Source organism: Neolamprologus multifasciatus, chromosome 3, assembly GCF_963576455.1.
Source record: "Neolamprologus multifasciatus chromosome 3, fNeoMul1.2, whole genome shotgun sequence".
NCBI classification, from domain to species: Eukaryota; Metazoa; Chordata; class Actinopteri; order Cichliformes; family Cichlidae; genus Neolamprologus; species Neolamprologus multifasciatus.
In genome coordinates this window covers 3,055,706-3,077,423 of record NC_140441.1, presented here as the reverse complement: position 1 = coordinate 3,077,423, position 21,718 = coordinate 3,055,706, and the positions used below count along the sequence as shown (strand labels likewise).

The following is a 21,718-nucleotide window of genomic DNA, read 5'->3' as shown; positions in this document are numbered from 1 at the left end:
ACTTAGTCACTATTTCACTCCACCTGTATATAGCCACTAAACTCCATATTAGTGTGTATTCACGTTTTTTTCACTTGTAATAAATTCTTGCCACGTTCATCTGGTGTCTGTGTTTAATCTGTTTGAGTCCAATCTGCCCTGTACAGCCGCGCCGTGACAATTTCCTTTAATACACATGTTGTATTCTAGCATCTGTAATTGTGTGGATGCTGTAAGCACTATTGTTTTCCCGTTTCTCTTTATTCTTTATTATTCTAGTTGCTTCCGTTTTCAGCAAAAACCTCTTTTCAGAAGAATTTTCACCTCTTGTTAGAACAAATCTCAGCTGTTTTCAGAAAAAACTATTTTCAGGCCAAATTCTGCTGATTCACCTCTTTTCTGCAAAGTTTTCAGCCTTTTCACCTCTTATCAGCACAATTCTCAGCCGCTTCTGCTCATTCCAGCAGAATTGTCAGTCTCTCCACCTTTTCTTTGTGAGAATGACTTTGGCTCAGTGAGATGAGTAGCTGCCTTGAGACCAGGAGGGCCAGGTTCTAATCCTGCTCAGGGCAACATTTTTTTTTCACCACTTTTAAGCACAAATTTCAACGTCTTTACCCCTTTCAGTAGAATTTTTGGCTTTTCACCACTTTTCAGCAAAAATTTCTGCTTCTTCACTTGTTTTCAGCAGAATTTTCAGTTTCTTCACCGCCACACAATTTCTGCAACTTTTAACTTTTTCAGCTATTTTCAGCAGACATCTTCAGCGTTACAGCATCCACACTGCATTTTCGCAGGAAATGCTAATTTTTCTAGTCTAATGTTGTGGTCAGCAGCATCAGTTACTACAATAAGGACCAGCACAGAGATGACTCCACTTTCAGAAACCATAATAAGATCATTTTTATCTTTCACCAGTGCTGCTTTGGTGCTGTGATGAACTTTAAATACAGACTGAAACTCTTAAAATAAACCACCTTCTACAAATGATCACACGCTGATTTATAATCACTTTTTAAGGAGTTTAGGGAAAAACTGAAAGCTCAAATTTGATCTATGATCATTCTGTCTCAGCTACACCTGTCGGTCAAACACAAATCTTTACCCGAACATCAGAGAAAAAAATCCACAGGAAAGAAACACTGCTAATAGAAATTATAGTGATGTAAAAAACTGTTTGACCCATACTGATGTCCCACTGTCACCCTGTGTTCACACTTAAAAGTTTCACTTCATCAAACTAATTTTAACCCTCTCAAGGCAGGCGTTGCAGATTTGCAACAAGTAAAAGCTCACAACCTGATTACCCCACATACATATTTTATGAGTTGTTTTTACTCAGAAGTACCACTGCAGGTATTTGTGCATTAGCAACAAAAACTTAATTTGAGCCTGAGAGAGTTAATATATTTGATATACTTAATACCACTTTTAAATCGCATCTTAAAACTCATGTATTCAAAATTTCATTCCCTTCATTATGATTCCATATTAGTCTATTTTTCCTTTGTTTAGTTTTTATACTTTCATACTTTTCATATACTTTGTTCTTATTTTCTTGTACCATTGTAAGGTGACCTTGAGGGTCTTTAATAATATAAAATGTATTATGAAATTATGTGATAGTGAAGCCCGAGATATCCAAACTTGCCTTAACTAACATGAAAATAAACATAATCTACATAAAATAAATATAATAATAATAAGTGTTTTTGATAACTTTTGATGAGTCATTAAAGCACAGCGGAGGAATTTTGCTTCACTACCTGCAGAATTACTGTACAATTACTGTAATAGGATTACAGTAATGCACTACTCTCTATCTGAGACTGGAGTCAACTAGGGCGCTCCAGTACCTCCATTTTGGTCTTTCTGAGTTGTTCAGAGGTGGACTTCCTGCTGTGTTCTGGATCAACGTCCTGCTGCATAACTCAACCACTCTTGAGCTTCAGAGTAGAAACTGATGGTCGGATATTCTCCTTCTGATTTTCTGGTAAAGACCAGAGTTCAATATTCCAGCAGACACAGTGAATCACCTTTAAGCAGAAAAGCAGCCCAGACCATCACACCACCATGTCTGACTGCTGCTGAGTTCTCTTAACTAAATGCTGTTAGTTTGATGCAGATGTAAGAGGACTCAAACCTTACAAAATTTCCTCTACCGAGTATGATGTTTCACAGAAAATGTGATGCAAACCTTTTTCTTTTTGCTCAGCAGTGGTTTTTATCTTTAAATGCTGCCATGCAGGCCATTTTTGCGCAATCTCTTTCTTCTAGTGGGGTCATGAACTCTGACCTCACCTTTGGGAAGTGAGGCCTGCAGTTCTTTGGAGTTAATGAGCTGTTGAGCTTTTGGGGTCACTTTGGCTGGCTCATAGGAAGGTTCACCACTGTTCCACAGTTTCTCCTTTTGTGGATAATATCTGTGGTTTGTGGTAAATAGTGACATGATGTGTTGCTTTTCAGGTCTGTGAGCCTACTTCACTTTTTCAGACGATTTCTATTTAGGGAATTTCTTGTTTCTGGCAATAATATGGCCACACCTGAGTGTGGATAGTGAACGTGAACTCAGCTTTCCAAACATGTGTTTTCACACAGGGCAAGGTGGGTTTGGACAATCTTTTGCCCAAAATAAATGAAATCATCATTTAAAAAATGTGTTTTGTATTTAGTCAACTTATCCTTATCTAATATTATAAACTGATTATCTGAAATAAGTAAGTGGGGCGAACATGCAATATGGAAAAATAATCAAGAACAGGAACAAGTTTTTTCACAGCACAGTCACCAAACTTTGACGTCTCTGCTTTCATGAGTTTGTCTCAACAAAAAAGTGTTAACGATTTTTTGTAAGATATTTTTTAGCATACATTTTTGAGGTAGCATTTTAAAATGGTACCATCAGTCAGCTCCCTTTGGCCCCAAACTCAATTAGAGACGTTTCAGTGGGAAACCGCTTTTACCCTCAGGTAGCTTTAAATGAATATAGTAGTAATAATTTAATAGCAGGCCTCACAGTAAGACGGTCCTGAGTTTGATTCCACATGACTGCGGCCTGTCTGTGGGGAGTGTGTTCCCGTGTTTGCGTGGGTTCTCTCCGGGTTCCTCCATGCAGTTAGTGCGGATAGATCATTAGATCATTGGTAATTCTAAACTAAAAGGTGTGAGGGTGCGAATGAACGTCTGTCTGTCTCTATGTGTTAGGTGACCTGTCCACTCTCCCTGTGGTAGCTGGATAGTCTCCAACCCCCCGTAACCCTGACAAGGATAAGAGAATGGATGGATGGTACTACAAAATACACTACTGACTGGAAGCAGAAAATTAGATGATGCAAACCTCTGACCTTTAACCTGTATCTACAGCACTGACCTCTGACTTTCAGCTGCACTTCCTTCTTCATCAGGATGTTTCCCTTACTGTAGACGGTGCAGGTGTAGAGTTGTGTGTCTCTCTCTGTGGGGTATTTCAGGGTCAGACTGAGGTCTCCAGTCTTCAGCAGGTCTTCATTCATCTTCGTTCTGCCTCGGTAATCCTGGTCCTGCTCTTCAGGCTGGTCAGAGCCGTTCTCATACACGTGGACCTTTCCGTAGTTACCCTTCCACTCCACTTTAGCATCTTCAGGCAGGTTTCCTGTGGTTTTAAAAGGCAGCTGGACAGACTCCATCCCTGAATCCACCTCCAGTTTTTGGACTGAGAAGACAGAAAAGCACAAACTTATAACTTAAACATGACAACAGTTTAAGCTGTTTTGGAGAAGTTTCATGTTTGGAAAATGCTATTGTCTGCTGGCGGGAATGAAGGAGACAACGAGTCTCTTGATTGCACTATTAGTTATGTTAAATTATTGTTTCAGTGGTTGTGTTTCTTTCTTTAATTAATCTGCAGATGAACAGCTAACAACCATTTAACGGTGCATTAACTTACATATCAGAGCAAAGACACAAACAAACCTGTGACTGTGAGCAGCACTGTTTTCTTCCTCCAGATGTCCCCACTGATGACCACACAGCTGTACTCTCCACTGTCTCTCTCTGTGGGCTGTTTCAGGGTCAGACTGAGGTCTCCAGTTCTCAGCAGGTCTTCATTCACTCTTGTTCGGTCTCTGTAAACCTGGTGCTGTTTGTCAGGCTGGTCAGATCCACTCTGACACATGTGAACCATCATGTATTCTGGTTTATATCGTTCCCACTTCACTGTGGCCTTTTCAGGAAGCTCAGCTGTGGTTTGGAAAGGCAGCTTTGCAAACTCCACCCCCTCCTCTACGTCTACCTGACAGTCTGAGGGGATGACAAAGATAACAAACACAGAATGAACCCTTTTGACCTTGTGCTGCTCTGCACAGTTTCACAGTTGTAGAGAAAGCTGAAGAACAATGTTGCAGTCCTAGCAGGAGCTCCTGTGACTCTGACCTTGTGTGTGTCTCTTCTGCCTTAGATGCCACCTTTTTTGTGTTCATCTGACTTTAATCAAATGTTAAGAGTACTTAAGGTGAAAGAACGGTGAGCTCTAGTGACAGAGAATCTTGTTGGTTTTGCAGCTTGTGTGCATGTGCTGTGGCAGTGCTTTGGACCTTTTGGGGGAACATAACAAGTGACATATTTTGTTTTTGATTATTTTTCTTGTAGCTGTCTGACATAGTGTTACTTCACTGGAAAATACAATTTCCCAGTTAAGCCAAGCAAGGGTCCAGCTGAGTTTAAGTTCTTCCTTCACACTTTTGTTGCTTTGTCTTTTTTATTTTTGGGTACTCTGGGGTGGGGTTAATTCTCTGTTGGGTGTAAGCAATCCAGGGCTCTGGTCAATGAGGCTTTTGCCTGAGTATGTTTGTATTTGTTGTTTAATGTGTTTGCCACAACAGGTTAGTTGGTAAGTTCTGTTCTAGCTGTTTAATTGTTGGCAAGCCTGTGACTGAGTTGGCAGAGGGCTGTGGTGATGTTTTAATTAGGGCTTTCAAGGCAGCTGCAGCCTGCTAGCTCTACTCAAGTTTGTCTCCATTTATGTATTTACTAACCCCTGTCTGACTGATTATTTCAATTCAGTTTTATTATTACAGCACAAATTCACAACAGCAGTTGCTTTAAAGAACTTCATGCTGTAAGGTGGGGAGGCTAAAATGCTGGGAACAACAGGAAGTAATACCTCTATTTTAAAGCAAGAGACCACCAAACAAATCGACCTGAGGAGCAGCTTCTGTCGTGAAAATGAGAGTTTAAAGTCAAAATACTATAACGTCATTTTGTCTGAATTTGGAAGCAGGTAATTGAAGTTCATCCAGGCCTCGTTGTGCATTCAATCAGTGGCAATGCTAGCCTGTTTGGTGCCCTGGGTGAACATCCCCTCTGGCGCCACCACCACACACGCACGTTCAGTGAGAGACTGAGATTACCACAGACTACACTGAACGACACAGGAAATCATTCCTGCCTGTGGCTCCCTGTACAACTCATCCATCTAACACACTGTTTACTGCAACAGCTACACCCTTTTTGCACGTTCTTCCTTTTTCAGCTATTTATTAAGAAGTGGATTTTTTGTATATAATGTACAACTCCTCTATCTAACACACTGTAAACACTGCAATAGTCACCCTGTTTGCACATGATCTTTTCAACTCTGTTAATCCTTGATATTTATAATTGAGTGATCTGTATATATTAGTCCTGTTTCTTAAATGTGTAACATAATGTATTGTTTGGAGTTTAGTCTGTTACTGTTACTATTTTTACCATTTCTTCTTGGAGCAAATGTAACCCACATAATTTCCTTAGGGATTAATAAAGCATTCTGATTCTGATTGTTTCAGGATGACCTGCCATCATCCAATCACACATCTGCTTACCTGTATCTTTTGCTCGTTTCTCCTCCTCTTCTTTTCTCTTTTTTCTAAACTGAGGCCCTGATGGCTTTGAACTTTTCTTGTCCATCTTCCATTGGTTTTAATTTTGCACTCCAGTATGAACACCCATCCCCCAACTTGAGGATCACCACAACATAACCTAATAGACCTACACCTTAGTTCACAGATTCACTTTGTCTAATTTCTGGGATTTCACACAACCCAGGAATCAAATCATGAATACATAATGGGCTTGGACTTACAACATTATAAATGAAATGTGCTCTATCTGGAAGCAGCCGGCCCCTCCCCTTTCAACGGCTTGTGTGAGACTTTAAATCATCAAACTGTAAATTATATATATATATATATATTATATATTATATTATTCTATATTATTCTATTATATTTTTTACTCTTAAATATATATTGTTTGTTTACTTGCACTGCTGTAACTGGAGCCTCGTCGTCTCTCTATATACTGGACTGTATGTAGCGGAGATGACAATAAAGTTTGTTTTGACTTCAGCGGCGAGCAGGCGCATCGAGGGCTCTCGTGCTCACTTTTCGCGTACAGAATTTTGAAAAAACATCGGTGCAAATTATAAGTCTGTATCATGATGTCTGGTGTTTTTGTGTTTGTTGTTTTGTTTTTATTTTGTTTTATTTTGCGCGTTGGTTATTAGACGCTGCTCCAGCCGGTCAGAAAATCCCCCGCCGCCCCGCCCTGTCCTCCCTGTGCCGCAAGCAGCAGGCGCACCTCGCAAACGGAGGGCGCCCTTACTCCCAGCAAATGGGCGATAGAAAACCGATGGGTGCCTGTGACATTCCCAATATGCGCTGGCTGATGTCGGGGCAGCATGAGTAGGCTACGAGCAACTTTTTTTTTTTGGCAATGCCGTGATGCCGCCCCCACCACGATGCTGCCCTGGGGAACCGCCTTGTCGCTCATATAAAAGCAAAACCGCTACTGCATCCAATCCCTGATTTCTGTCATCATTTACTTATAAAAGTCTTAGTTATGCTCCACAAAGTTTTACTAACTAACATAACATAACTAACTAACATTAACATAACTAACTAACATAACATAACTAACTAACATTAACATAACTAAATAACATAACTAAATAACATAACATAACTAAATAACATAACATAACATAACTAACATACCATAACTAATTAACATAACTAAGTAACATAACATAAATAACTAAATAACATAACTAACTACAATTAACATAAATATATAACATAACTAACTAACATAGCATAACTAACTAACTAACATAACTAACTAACATAACTAACTAACATAACATAACTAACTAACGTAACTAACTAACATAACTAAATAACATAACATAACTAAATAACATAACTAACTAAATAACATAACTAACTAACATAACTAAATAACATAACATAACTAAATAACATAACTAACTAATATAACTAAATAACATAACATAACTAAATAACATAACTAACATTAACATAACTAAATAACATAACATAACTAAATAACATAACTAAATAACATAACGAAATAACATAACATAACTAAATAACATAACTAAATAACATAACATAACTAAATAACATAACTAACATTAACATAACTAAATAACATAACTAACTAAATAACATAACTAACTAACATAACTAAATAACATAACATAACTAAATAACATAACTAACTAATATAACTAAATAACATAACATAACTAAATAACATAACTAACATTAACATAACTAAATAACATAACATAACTAAATAACATAACTAAATAACATAACATAACTAAATAACATAACTAACATTAACATAACTAAATAACATAACATAACTAAATAACATAACATAACTAAATAACATAACTAACTAACATTAACATAACTAAATAACATAACTAACATAACTAAATAACATAACTAACTAACATTAACATAACTAAATAACATAACTAACATAACTAAATAACATAACTAACTAACATAACTAAATAACATAACATAACTAAATAACATAACTAACATTAACATAACTAAATAACATAACTAACTAACATAACTAAATAACATAACATAACTAAATAACATAACTAACATTAACATAACTAAATAACATAACTAACTAAATAACATAACTAACTAACATAACTAAATAACATAACATAACTAAATAACATAACTAACTAATATAACTAAATAACATAACATAACTAAATAACATAACTAACATTAACATAACTAACATTAACATAACTAAATAACATAACATAACTAAATAACATAACATAACTAAATAACATAACGAAATAACATAACATAACTAACTAACATAACTAAATAACATAACTAACATTAACATAACTAAATAACATAACTAACTAAATAACATAACTAACTAACATAACTAAATAACATAACATAACTAAATAACATAACTAACTAATATAACTAAATAACATAACATAACTAAATAACATAACTAACATTAACATAACTAAATAACATAACATAACTAAATAACATAACTAAATAACATAACTAAATAACATAACTAACATTAACATAACTAAATAACATAACATAACTAAATAACATAACATAACTAAATAACATAACTAACTAACATTAACATAACTAAATAACATAACTAACATAACTAAATAACATAACTAACTAACATTAACATAACTAAATAACATAACTAACATAACTAAATAACATAACTAACTAACATAACTAAATAACATAACTAACTAACATAACATACCTAAATAACATAACTAACGTTCATGTGTGAAGGAGAGTGCTACTTTAGTTACTTTGCTAATATATAGATATTAATATTTAAAGAATCACTTTCACTCACACAAAGCAGAGTTATTTAGGGCTATTTTAAATTTCATAATCAGTCATTTCACCTTGGCTCCAAACTCAAAGAGACACATTTTACTGGAAACCCTTTTTCCTTCAGTTAGCTTTTTATTTCTACTCATCACAACTACCGAGAAAGCAAGATTCAAACCTTTGACCTGTATCTACAGCACTGACCTCTGACCTTTGACCTGTATCTACAGCACTGACCTCCGACTTTCAGCTCCACTTGTCTCTTCAGCAGGATGTTTCCCTCCCTGCTGTAGACGGTGCAGGTGTAGGTGTTTGTGTCTCTCTCTGTGGGGTATTTCAGGGTCAGACTGAGGTCTCCAGTTTTCAGCAGGTCTTTGTTCATCTTCGTTCGGTCTCTGTAATCCTGTTCTTGTTCTTCAGGCTGGTCAGAGCCGTTCTCATATACGTGGACCTTCCCGCATTTTTCCTTCCACTCAATCTTAGCATCTTTAGGCAGTTTAACTAAGGCGTTGCAGGGCAGCTGGACAGACTCCACCCCTGAATGCACCTCCATCTTGTAAACTGAGAGAAACAAAGCACAAGATGATGACAACAGCAGCAGCAGGAGCATTGAGAACATTTTCTTTGATTTGATAAGTTGAAATGTTTCCATTGAAATCCTTTCTGACTGGTTCCAGTCTCAGATATGTCTGAACAGAGACTTTGATCCAATCACTACGAGAGCAGACTGTGTGTTAAAGAACTCAGTAATAATGTCACACGTTCACAGTCACATCTTTACTTGTGTTTGATGCTTCTCCAGCGTGTTTAGCTCAGTCACTCTCTCCCTGCACCTTCATCTTACATCATCAGCTGCACTGACGTGTGAATTCGCCTGAACCACATTTTATAAAAATACTCTTCAATAAGAGAAACAGCTCATGGAGGATGGGACTAGACTCTACACTGTTAAAGCTATAATATAAACATGACAACAGTCACCTGTTTAAACTGGTTAGATTCTTTGACTTTTAACTGCTCAGATCATTTTAAATAAATGTTGACCACCAAACTTTTTTTCATTCACATTTGCTAACGGCATGAAGTAAATAAGTATGAAATTTGAAGATCATAAGTTCTGGATATGTGTCCTCAGTTATTTCTATCTATTCAGTCAGTCTGTGACGATCCACTGTGACCCCTGACCTCTGACAGTGAGCAGCACTTCCTTCTTTATCAGGTTCTTTCCCTTATTGCTGTAGACGGTGCAGGTGTAGCTGTCACTGTCTGTGGGGTGTTTCAGGGTCAGACTGAGGTCTCCAGTTTTCAGCAGGTCTTCATTCATCTTCGTTCGGTCTCTGTAAACCTCGTCCTGTTCTTCAAGTTTGTCAGAGCCGTTCTCATACACGTGGACCTTCCTGTTTTTCATGTCCGTCCACTCCACTTTAGCTTCTTTAGGCAGGCAAACTGTGGTTTTGCAGGGCAGCGGGACAGACTCCACCCCTGAATCCACCTCAATCTGGTAATCTGAGATAAAAACAAAGCACAACACGATGACATCATTAGCAGCTGTGGTGGTCACATGACCTCCCTGTCCCGTCCTTGTCTTCTAGTCTCAGTCAGATTGTGTCTCAGTTTGTTCCTGATGTGTTCCTGACTCGTTCTTTGGTAACTAGTCTGCAGCGTCCTGTAAAGTGCTGCAGACATGTTGGATGAAGAGCAGAAGAACAGACAGACTGAGCCTCCACAGTCGGCCATGTCTCACACACATCAGCACAGAAACCATGAAGATCTCATGTGTCTGAACATCTGAAGCTCTCCACCACATGACTGAGCACAACTCAAGGAGGAACATTTACTCTCTTCAGCTCTCAGCTGTTTGTAACTGACGCCAACAAGTCAACAAATGACAAATATTACCACACAAATGCATTATGGGTAGTGTAGTAGGAGACACTCACCTGACATGAGATAGTGACGAAAATGAAATATGAGACCTCCGGAAACAACGAGAACAAGAAGCAGGAGAAGCAGGAGAACCAGGAGGGCTTTTGTCCAGGCTGGAAATGGTTCTGTGGAGAAACATAAAAAATGACCTCTGACCTTTATCTACTAGGGAAGGGATATATGGCGTCATTATCAGTCTGACCTAAATTACTGGATCAGATATCAGGGAGAAATACTGGCATCCATCATGAAGCCGAGTCTACATTTATTTGCATTGCTTTCCACTACGTTCAGCTATAAGTATAAAAGTGTCCTGTTACAACGTGTTTTGTTTTAAGTTGTTGAAAATAAACATCATTTTGTCCTGATATTGCACTTGTTTTTTTCATAACCAAACCAGGTTTGAAAACTGCATAAACTGCATTTAAATTATTTTTTGAATATTACTTTAAATGTGTAGATTTAAAGTTCTGCTAAAAGTTTGAATAAAAGGATCAGTATTGTTGAAAAGTGAAGTATTTTGCATGATTAGTTTTATGTGTTTGTTTGTTAAAACTTGAGTATAAACAAAATGCAGCACGACATAGAAAAACAGTTTTTCTAATGACAAAAGACGGATTCATGTCTGTATCAGCAGATATCCAAATTTCTGATATTGGTATGGGACATAACAAAGTGGCACCATCTGTAGTATCTCCATGTCTGACCTTTGACCTGCAGCACTACTTTGTGTCTCAGGATGTCTTTGTCCCTGTAGATGGTGCAGATGTATCCTCCACTGTCTCTCTCTGTGGGGTGTTTCAGGGTCAGACTGAGGTCTCCAGTTCTCAGCAGGTCTTCGTTCATCTTCGTGCGACCACAGTAAAGGTCGTCCTGGTTCTTAAGGTGGTCACTCCTGTTTGGATACACATGGACCATCAAGATTTCTCTGTCAAATCTTGTCCACTCCACTGTTGTGTCCTCGGGCAGGTCAGGTGTTGTTTTGCAGGGCAGGATGACGGAGTCTGAGCCTTCCTCCACCTTCACCTCCACCTGCTGGTCTGCAAATGATAATAAACCACAACCAGAAGCAGAAATTATAGTCGTTCCACTGATCTAGTTTGGGTATGTATGTTCTACCAGTCGTGATCATATACAACAACAATACTTTCCAACAAAAAGCAGCAAAAAGGGCATTTGCTGGGACAAGACATCAGTCACTTTCTATAAAGAGTCTGTCCTGAACGAGGACGATGACATCTGTGCTCATGAAAAGAAGAACAGTTCATGTTTTTTGGACGTTTGAATCAAATATTTCTGAGGTATTTCCTTTTTGGTGAACAAAGCCTCAAATAAAACTAAACGTTCTGAACTCAACTCATAAAGGACCATGTTTAAAACTGAAGTTTGTCCAGATAAAGTCACAACACTGAACAGATACAGTATCATTAAAGCCAACTGTTACTGTGCACTGTTGGACTGTGGTTTGTACGACTATCAGGACATCTGTACTGCTGACCTTTGACCTGCAGCTGTACATCTCCCACTCTCACTTCATTTCTTTTATTGCTGAGTGTGCAGGTGTATCTTCCGCTGTCAGTCAGCTGCAGGTTTCTCAGAGTGAGGCTGAAGTCTCCAGAGTCCAGAGCATCAGGCCTCATCGATGTGCGTCCGCTGTATCGCTGGTTTTGTCCTCCGAGATCGTCGGTTTCTTCCTGTCTCACGTGGACAGATTTGGGATTGAGATCGTTGCGAGTCCATGTTACTGTGGGGTCCACAGGTATTAAACCTGAGTACTGACAGGGCAGCAGGACAGATCTTTCCCCCTCATTCACCTCCACCAACACAGCCAGAGCATGCTGGGAAACTGAGGACACACAAACAGAAACAAAAATTATCTGTGAGCTGTGGATTACAGCAAGAAATCACAGCTTCATCTGAACATGTTTAATGTTGATGTGTTCTGCTGTTAGTGTAGTTGCACATGCTCATAGTTATAATGGAAATGTTAATGAATGACAGGAAGCTCAAACCTGCACGATCTCCTCCTGCTGCACTTCAACACATTAAAGAGAGAGAGAGGAAAGAAAAGCTGATGATGAGAGCAGAGAGAGGAAGGTGTACTTACCGTGCAGGAGGATCACAAACACCACAAACATCTTCATGTTCCTGTCAAACTCAGAGACTCTTTAAAAGCCCTTCAGGACATCAGCTCACAGCAGCTTCACTTTCCTCTGCTGATCATCTACTGACACTCTCACACTCTCACACTGTCACAGCTCAGAGTTCAGCTTCACACTTTGTTAAACCACATCTGTGGAATGAAGTCCGGCCGGCCACAGATCACTTCTGAGGAAAGAGGAGGACGTCGGCTTTCCTCGTAGTTTCACGCCCGAGCGCTCCGGTTGGAGGCGGCTGCTGCGGCCTCACCCTGACACGCACAAAGCTCCGCCTTCAGTCCTGACAGTGAAACATCCGCTGTAGCTACAATGATGCAGATGTGACCCTCAGCAGCTGGATTTCCTCTCCATAGATGTGTTTCCATGCAGATCATGGACATAAAGCAGCTGCAGGATGAAGAGTGTGAAAGAACTTCTTCCACTACAGTATTCATTACAGCACTGTGGCACTCCACAAACCCTCACACTGTCTCAATCCCTGTTTCCAGTTTACTGAGAGAAGGCCTGAAGCTCAGCCAATCACAGGACAGGAAGTGATCAGCTGACAGTGATTTGAAGCTGTCAGGGTGAGGCTGCTTCATGCAGGTGTGAAACTATGAGGAAGCTGAACGCCTCCTCTTTCCTCAGAAGTGATCTGTGGCAGTCTGCCATCATGTTTGGCTGCACACACTGAATCACAGAAGAGCACCAGGACACGCTATAATCAGCTGTCAGTGACTTGAAGGTTCACATTTCTAGGTTCACACCTGTTGATGAACTTTGGCCGACACAAAGTTCATCAACAGGTGTGAAACTACGAGGAAGCTGAACGACCTCGTCTTTCCTCAGAGGTGATCTGTGGCAGTCTGCCATGTTCAGCTGCACAGACTCAGCCTGAGCTCTCTGAAAGCTGACTGGGACCTTTTTAAAGAAGTGTTATTTATAATTTAAAACATGACAAATACATTCAAATGTCTGATAAAATAAGTATGATCTGATTCTAAACTGCAGCTATATTTCTTAATTTTTAAGAGCCAGTAAATGGTTATTGTGAAATGATAATATAAAAACATTTGAAATAAACTGTGAACAATGAAATTATTTTGATAGAAGTGTTTTGTGATGAATACAGCAGACAGTAACCCTTCTGTGTGCAGCGGTGCTCTGCTTTCCTGAGCAGACAGTAAACGCAGCATGCAGAGTCCAGTCTCAGTGTGTCAGCACAGCTTCAGTTCAGTTTCATTTAGTCCATTTATTTCTCTGTTACATTCATTTCAACGTTTAAATCATTAGAAATGATTCTTCTTGTTCAACTAAATGAAAAGACATGAAAATAAGAATTTCCAGGTTTCCTCAGTTTCATCCTGATACTGACATCAGCTAAATTCTATTTGTAGTTTCTACTCTTTAGATTTTTGGTGGAGACTGAAGCTCATCAGATCCTGATCAATCCAATCAAAATCAATCCAAGACATTTATTCAACCCTTAGAGGTGAAGGTTGTTACCATGGGAACCATAGACCTTAAATCTTATCATGATCATGTTTGGAGGCCTTCCCAACATCTCAACAAGATAACGCAGCAGTGCTGCCCGAGGTCGTTCCCAGATGAAACCGTCTTCTTATCACCCAGGAGGAAGGAGAGAGTCTCACACTGAAGCTCAACCTGTGACTGGACTCTCACAGACAGATTCATGTTGTTGTTCACAGCTGTCTGCCAGCAGGAACACACACTGCTGCACATCTGTGTGCGTCCAGCTGTTCTCCACTGTGCACAGTGTGCAGATGTTGTGAGTGGAACCCTCCACTGCAGCTGTCGTAGCAGAGACATCCTGTTTCCACTGAGGTTAGCTCTGAGCTACATGTTGCTGTGAGTCTATTTAGGAAATCTTCCCTTCAGTTTGACCTCTGACCTTTGCCTACAGTACTGACATCAGTATCTACAGCAGGTGCTGGGGTTTGTTGCTGACCTTTGACCTGTAAATGAACGCTTGTCGGTCTCTCCCATCACTGATGGAGCAGGTGTAGTTGCTGCTGTCAGTCTGTTGGTTTTCTCAGAGTGAGGCTGAATCTGTGTGACCATCGTAGCTGTTTCTCCTCTAAGATCGTCTCCTCCTCCTCGTGGACAGATCAGCTGAAGAGTCCACATCACTGAGGCCTTCTAAAGTATGAAGCTGAGTACTTGCAGTTTGTTCATTATTACAAACACATTCCTCTGGACACAGACCAGGTACAGACAGCTCTGCATCCTCATCTCTTTAGAAAGAACTCTGAAGTCGCTCTGACCTCTTTGTGAAATGTTTCAGTCTTTGTGTCAAACAGAATAAAACAGCTGTGTTTAGACTATAAATGCTGCTGGAGCTTCTACGCTCTTACAAACTCATCTCCTCTCTGGTGAATCAAAGTAAGGAAAAGAAATGAATGAAACAGCTTTTAGGAAAATCAAACACCAGCCCAGTCTGTGTCCTCTGTGAGACCTTTGAAAAACAATGAAAATCTCTAAACATTCAGTCAAATGTGACCCAGAGTTCACTGGGTCAGACCTCAGCAGATCAGCAGGTATGAACTCACCACCTACTGACCAATCAGATCTGTGGAATAACACCACTCTCTGTGGCAGATCTCTGTGCAGACAGTGGGAGGGTCTGAAGTCTTTGTGTTTCCCTGATGAGCTTCAGTAATAAAGATTTTTAGACTTTAACAGTGTCACAAATCTGTTCTGATATAGGCTTTCATATATATTCAGACCGTCCATTCCAAGCAGTATTTCAAGCCTACACTTGAATCCTGTGTTTATTCTCTTTAAAGTATAAGTATAAGTACTATCTGCAATCGCTGTGCAGCCTTTATGACACATATCTGTTATTAACCTCTGTCTCTCTTCCACAGCATGTCTTTATCCTGTCTTCCTTCTCTCACCCCAACCAATCACAGCAGATGGCCCCGCCCCTCCCTGACCCTGGTTCTGTTGGAGGTTTCTTCCTGTTAAAAGGGAGTTTTTCCTTCCCACTGTCGCCAAAGTGCTGCTCATAGGGGGTCATATGATTGTTGGGTTTTTCTCTGTATCTATGAAGCGCCTTGAGGCGGCTTTTGTTGTGATTTGGCGCTATATAAATAAAGTTGAATTGAACTGAAATTCCCGACTGTGACTTGCTCTCTTTAAAGTATAAGTATAAGTACTATCTGCAATCGCTGTGCAGCCTTAATATTTGCACATCCTAAAAAGAGTATGTCACAAAATCTGCATGACTTAGGGCACCAAAGTATTAACCATATACTTAATTTGTGCAGTATACTGTGAAATTTAGAATTAGATGTATTCATATCTATTACAGCTACTGTTATGGATGTGGATATTCTTCTGACCATGGCATGATGGCAAACAAGTAAGAAATTATATACAAATGTATATTATCATCACTTACCATCCACAGCTGAAGCCATCCTTCTGCACTGGATGGGTCAACACACCTCCCTTCCATTTAATGTCCACCCATTCTGTTTTTGCGTGGCGGGTTCTCCTCATTTTTAAGTAATCACTGCACATTATTACAAAGCAGAATGCAATTTGGTATATGTCGTATTTCCTAATTTAAAAAAAAGATATTTTACAGAATTATACAGAATTTTATTTATTTATTATTTATTTATTTTTGGCCTGTCCCGTTTGGCTCTTTTGCATCAGAATTATTGTCTAAATAATTTGTTCACCTGATAATTTTTATTTAACCGTACTGATTTATTTTGCAAATGAGACCTGGCCAAGAGGATGCCAACAGAGAAACACGCATTGTGGGGCCAGGTACAACAAGCTTCTACAAAGATGCAGTTGTAGTAAACTAACTTGTAAAGCCTGTTTGCATAGAACAAAATGTGTTAAAGCCTAAATACCTGAATTTACGTGCAGCGAGTTTAGAGTCTTCCTCCTCTGATGAACTTGGGGCAGGATCAAGGAGATAAACAGTGTGATTCACTGCATTGATGAACTGTAGCAAAGATAAATCATTAAAACAATATTAATATATCGTCATTAAAAAAATACACAGACTTTAAAGTTATAATCTTGTTGCTTACCAGAAACTTCCAGTGCACATTTTTAATGTTAACAAACGTGACAATGGTACCGATCGAAGTTTACCTGTCAGAAAACATTTATGTATTTCTTACAGTTTGTGGAATTCTGTTAGCATTCAATCAGTAATTCTTTCTAAATGTATTTGAACATAATTATATGCACATTGGACAATCATCTTACGTTCCCCAAGCTTTGGCGAGAAAGCTGTGTCCGATCACCAAAGAGAATCAAGCCCGCTGTGTAATGGTTCATAATGTAGATCCCCTTTTGCTCCTTTTTTGCCAGACAATGAAACAGCCCTTCAATTACCTACGTAAACAATTTGCATAAACACAAAGCTATGTAATTTATATACTTTAAATTATGTTAATGATAAATAATTTCATGATAATGTCCTTTTAATTGAATTACATTACACAGTCTAATTATTGTGGTTACGAGTGCTTAAATTAATCATTGATATACCTCGCCTGTTAGCCACAGCTGTGGTCGAAGGGTTGGCAGATCACTGTGGCGGATAATTATGGACGTACCATGGTTTGTTGAGGGAAGCACAGAAACCACAACCTCTGTGTCTCTTTTCTTCCACAAAGACAGGACCTCCTCATTAAAGGAAAACACACTTAACATAAGATCTGACCAGCTATTGAACATGGTTTTGTTATTTCTAACACAGGTTTATGGACTGTTATTAACAATATGTCTTTGGAAAATTCATTCAAAATGTATCACTCCATGTCTTGAATGGTAAATGAACTGGTTCGTATAAAGCGCTTTTCTACTCTGAGCACTCAAAGCGCTTTACACAACTTGTGCATTCACCCAAGCAGATTTTTCTAAGTGTGTTCTAACATTCACACACAATCGATGGATGCACTGGAGAGCAATTTATGGTTAGTATCTTGGATATTTGGTATGCAGACTAGGAGAAGCCAGTAATCGAATCACCAACCTTCAAATCAGTAGATGACCTGCTCTACCACCTGAGCTACAGCCACCCTTGAGCATTGGTAACTATATAAACTCAAAGCTGTAATGGCAACACTTGCAAAGTTACTTTTCCCATACTCTAACTATGTTCCTGAATGCTTGTTCCCATTCAGTTTCTACTGAGGAAAACATATTTATTTATTTTGTTATTCCAAAAATTTACCATGTAATCACTGCAATCATTTTGAATTTTGGTGCCTCCCACTTAGGTTAAGGTTACAACTAGTCAACCAAAATCCTGGATGTTCACATCGAATGAATTGAACATGAATATCAACATGTAAATAAATAAGATTTGCCCTTCATACACGTGTCCATGACTGATTACTGTGTCATGGAAAGGATCTTCTATGGAAAAAGAAGGCATTACTATTACTTTGATGAATCCTTTATGTTAGCAGTTGTCAATCCTACCTGAAATTCTGGAGTTTCCAAGGTAACATCCTCAACTCTACCAGTCTGCACAGGGGAACTCGGGGCCATAGAGGAAGCAACCTATATAAATATTGTGTACAAGAAATACAAAAAATGTTATGCAAAATATTTGTCTTTATAAATGAACGATAAATTTGCGCAACATTTTATACCGTCTTTGAAGATCTCCTGAAAGGAAAGGGCTTGCGGAGTACTGTTACATATCTCCCCTTCTTTTTTTGGCGACGTTCCTTCCATTTTTCTTCGTCCATTCTAAATTTCTGAACAAAATATAGGAGTCATTGAACATTGTTTAGGAATTACAAGTGAAATGCTGTGACAACATTTTTCTTAATTTACAATAAAGCAAAACACACAAAAATGTCCAGTAAGACACACCAGTGCCACCAAGCTATAAAATCACAATGTGGGGCACCTCAATATCCCACCACATCAAGAAGACTTCTTTTTAATGTTCCATTTTGAAACGGCAAAGCATTGATGGACATCAGCCAGTCATTCTGCAAACCTTTCTTTGAAGCATTCTTTTTGAGTCTTCGTACTCCTTCAGCAGCGCTGTGTGACTGATTTGATACTGGACAACAAAGTCATCCAGCCTGGTGAGCCTTCCCGAACGTAGACGGATATGTTTCAGATCCCACTGGCTCTTCTCCATTATCCCTGCGTTTTATTACTGTCAGTAATATTCTGAAAAATCAAATTAAGAAATCATTAAATGTGATTTTTTTTTTAAAGATACACATTGTTGTTGTGTGCAATGTTGTATGATCTGCAATACAGATGACTCCTCTGGACCCGCCGTTTCTCAATCACACCACACAAATATGTATATATACTAAAAATCATGTGTCTTACTTGTCTCTTGATCTTTCTTAAGGCATTGTATTTGTTGTGGTACTGCTCATACATTTTCCCAGTGCCATGTCTTCCAAGGTCACCTTTGGATTTTGAAGATTAGAATAATATTGATGTGTGTAATTTCATTTTATAAACTAATTACTTGTCTACTTTAAAATGGCTTACCTAACATTATTGCAGACCATAATCCAGAAAAAGGAAGAAGATATTTGCTGATGTGCTCCATGAGCCCCTTGCTGTAGTAAGGGTTTGCCTCACCATCCATCTCCAATGATGTGTTGGAAATGAGCTCCTTAAAATGTCTCCCAAAGAGGTTGTTTCCCTTGACTCCCTAGCCAACAGACAAAACAGAATAATTATGTGATTTGAACAGTGTGCACTCATCTTTCATATCTATAATCTAAAAACCCAACATTATGTTGTATAAAACATTTAAAATTACTTGTGATTATTATGCTATTCCAAAGTATTTAAGTTGCAGTAGTGACGACTCCAACAGTGTGCATTGCAAGATGGTAGTTCTTTGGTGCAGTTTAAGAAGAAATTATCTTTAAGTGTTTCCAAAACAGTAATAATGTTTTCCCAAATGGAAAAATGAAATGCCATGTCACACGTCACAATAAAAAACAAACAAACAAGTGAATACTGTATTAAAAGGACTACACTTACTACTTTTTACAGATCTCCTTGGCATTCTTCATAACATGACAAAGGCATCTGTGAAGAATTGGAACCTCGAAGTTTTCCTTGTTTCCTTTCCATGAAGCGATGTTATAATAATGATTTATTGTGTCAGACAGATTTTTTTTGCAAAAGCTAAACAGATAGCTTGCATTAGGACCATAGATCCATCACACATAAGCATTAAAGGTGAACGCATGGCTTTGCGCCCAAAGGCCCTTGCAACATCAGTCAGAAATGCTTCCAAAAAATATGTGACTGAGGCAGTGGTATGGTCACATGTTAAATATGTAGCCACTGGTAGGGGAGAGGATGTTTTCCGTGGATTTCTTACTACAAGTTCGTAAACATAGAAAGGAGGCGAACCCTTTCTTTTTTTCATACTTCCTGTAGCATCCAAATAAACTATGTCCTTCCGACAGCGGCTCTGGAAAATCTCAATGCTCCTGGAAGACCATAAAAAAAAACCACCTTTTGGATGTAACATCACTTTCTGCAATACATCCTCTGGGTTGTTCTTCTTGTTTGCCACCATTAACTGGAGACTCATAATCTCATTATGATGAAGACGACTTTTCTTTCGGATTTCCAAGGCTATGTTTCTCAACACTTGAGGACTTGGAACTTCATCTCTACACCCCGATTGCACAACATCATCATCCATTTTGCTCATTTTTTCCAGATACATGGCTCTAGGTAATTGGTTTTCCAATTCATGGCCAATTTTATCTCTCTTATGAGCTCTTACTGGCCTTCTTCTTAGTTCATAGTGGTTGTGCACACACTCGAGACCTTGAAAATTGACTTTTGCCTTTAGATCGTCTTCATTATCTACAGTGACAGTGACTGGACAGTCCTCAAAACTGCAGTAACCCAGACACCAGAAGAAAGGGCCCTTTCTTACTGAGTCCAAAGCCTTGACTCTGTGCCTTTTGAAGGCAAAGGAACAATATGGAAACACTGTCCGTATTCCGTCTGAAATCAGATCTGTCCACTGTAGTCCCTTGTATCCTCTTTGGGATCTCTTATTTTTTATATTAGTCCATTCTTTCCTTTTCAAGAAAAAAAAAGTCTGTTCAAGTGGGACCCTGATTCTTATGAATCCATCATCAGATGAGTTGCTGTTAGGCTAAAAAAGAGGAAAAATTTATTTTGTGAGAAAACGTTTTGTCCATGTTACATAACTACTATAATATCAGTAAATATACTTGAAACACTTGTGTATTTTAAGTATATTAACAACCAGTGTTTCTAATGTCAGAATATACAGCAAAAATTCATGTTGAGAAGTGTCATGAAATATAAATTTCATTCTATGTTACAACATTTGATAAAAGTCTTTATTTAATTGTATATTGTGTTTTTAAAAATATTTTTTATGTAACATAAAGTGGTCATTTAAACAATGATCCTAGCACCAATCATAACTTATTTGAAAGCATTTTTAATGACTGACCTGCTCAGGAGACAACTGTCCTTCCACCTGCGAGGAGATGTCCGGTGACAGAGAAGCGGCAGCTGATAGTTCTTCCTGTTGAAAATGACAATATTAAGTTTAGGGATAATTTCAACAGTAACACATTGACTAAAATTTGGTATACCAACATATTTGATATCAAACACATAGAATTTTATTTATGGAACCTGCTCTGGTGGCTTTTGTCCATTATCTGAATCCCCTTTGACTGGTATAGACACGTTCTGTAGAGAACAGGCATACATTTTTAATAAATTTGATTTTAACTTAATAATTTAATACAATATGTTTTTAAAAAAAATTAAGTGAAAAGAACTAACCTGACGAAATGCATCACAAATTCTGTAGTGGTTATTTTTATTATTCTGAATACCAAGTGTCAGGCAAACTTGACCCCAGGGGCCTCTTTATGAAGTGCATGGTCCTCCAGTTGCATGCCATGTTTTTTCAGCTGTTCCACA

The 21,718-nt window shown here is 38.4% G+C and overlaps 1 protein-coding gene and 2 pseudogenes across 6 annotated transcripts in view; all 3 read right to left on the bottom strand.

The window, feature by feature from the left end:
* Positions 1-21,718, bottom strand: part of LOC146521073 (uncharacterized) — a 68,522-nt gene that overhangs the window by 25,267 nt on the left and 21,537 nt on the right. The window contains exons 2-8 of one of the 4 annotated variants that reach the window (XM_085154306.1): positions 12,103-12,426; positions 11,312-11,644; positions 10,619-10,729; positions 9,864-10,184; positions 8,916-9,239; positions 3,931-4,257; positions 3,350-3,670 (exon numbers count right to left, since the gene is read on the bottom strand). In XM_085154306.1, coding sequence (XP_085010432.1) covers positions 3,350-3,670; positions 3,931-4,257; positions 8,916-9,239; positions 9,864-10,184; positions 10,619-10,729; positions 11,312-11,644; positions 12,103-12,426 — 2,061 coding nt within the window. Of the gene's footprint in view, positions 1-3,349; positions 3,671-3,930; positions 4,258-8,915; positions 9,240-9,863; positions 10,185-10,618; positions 10,730-11,311; positions 11,645-12,102; positions 12,427-21,718 lie in introns of those variants that run through there. The other 3 variants (XM_085154301.1, XM_085154300.1, XM_085154302.1) reach the window with 3 other exon arrangements.
* On the bottom strand, positions 12,342-19,482 carry LOC146521077 (uncharacterized; annotated as a pseudogene). The gene is made up of 11 exons (XR_014873150.1): positions 19,265-19,482; positions 19,097-19,179; positions 18,750-18,928; positions 18,394-18,501; positions 18,221-18,301; positions 17,282-17,419; positions 16,997-17,125; positions 16,816-16,879; positions 16,633-16,727; positions 16,167-16,280; positions 12,342-12,450 (listed from the first exon to the last, which is right to left on the bottom strand). The product of XR_014873150.1 is annotated as an uncharacterized LOC146521077 (transcript).
* On the bottom strand, positions 19,578-21,548 carry LOC146521076 (uncharacterized; annotated as a pseudogene). The gene is made up of 4 exons (XR_014873141.1): positions 21,425-21,548; positions 21,237-21,311; positions 19,769-20,909; positions 19,578-19,620 (listed from the first exon to the last, which is right to left on the bottom strand). The product of XR_014873141.1 is annotated as an uncharacterized LOC146521076 (transcript).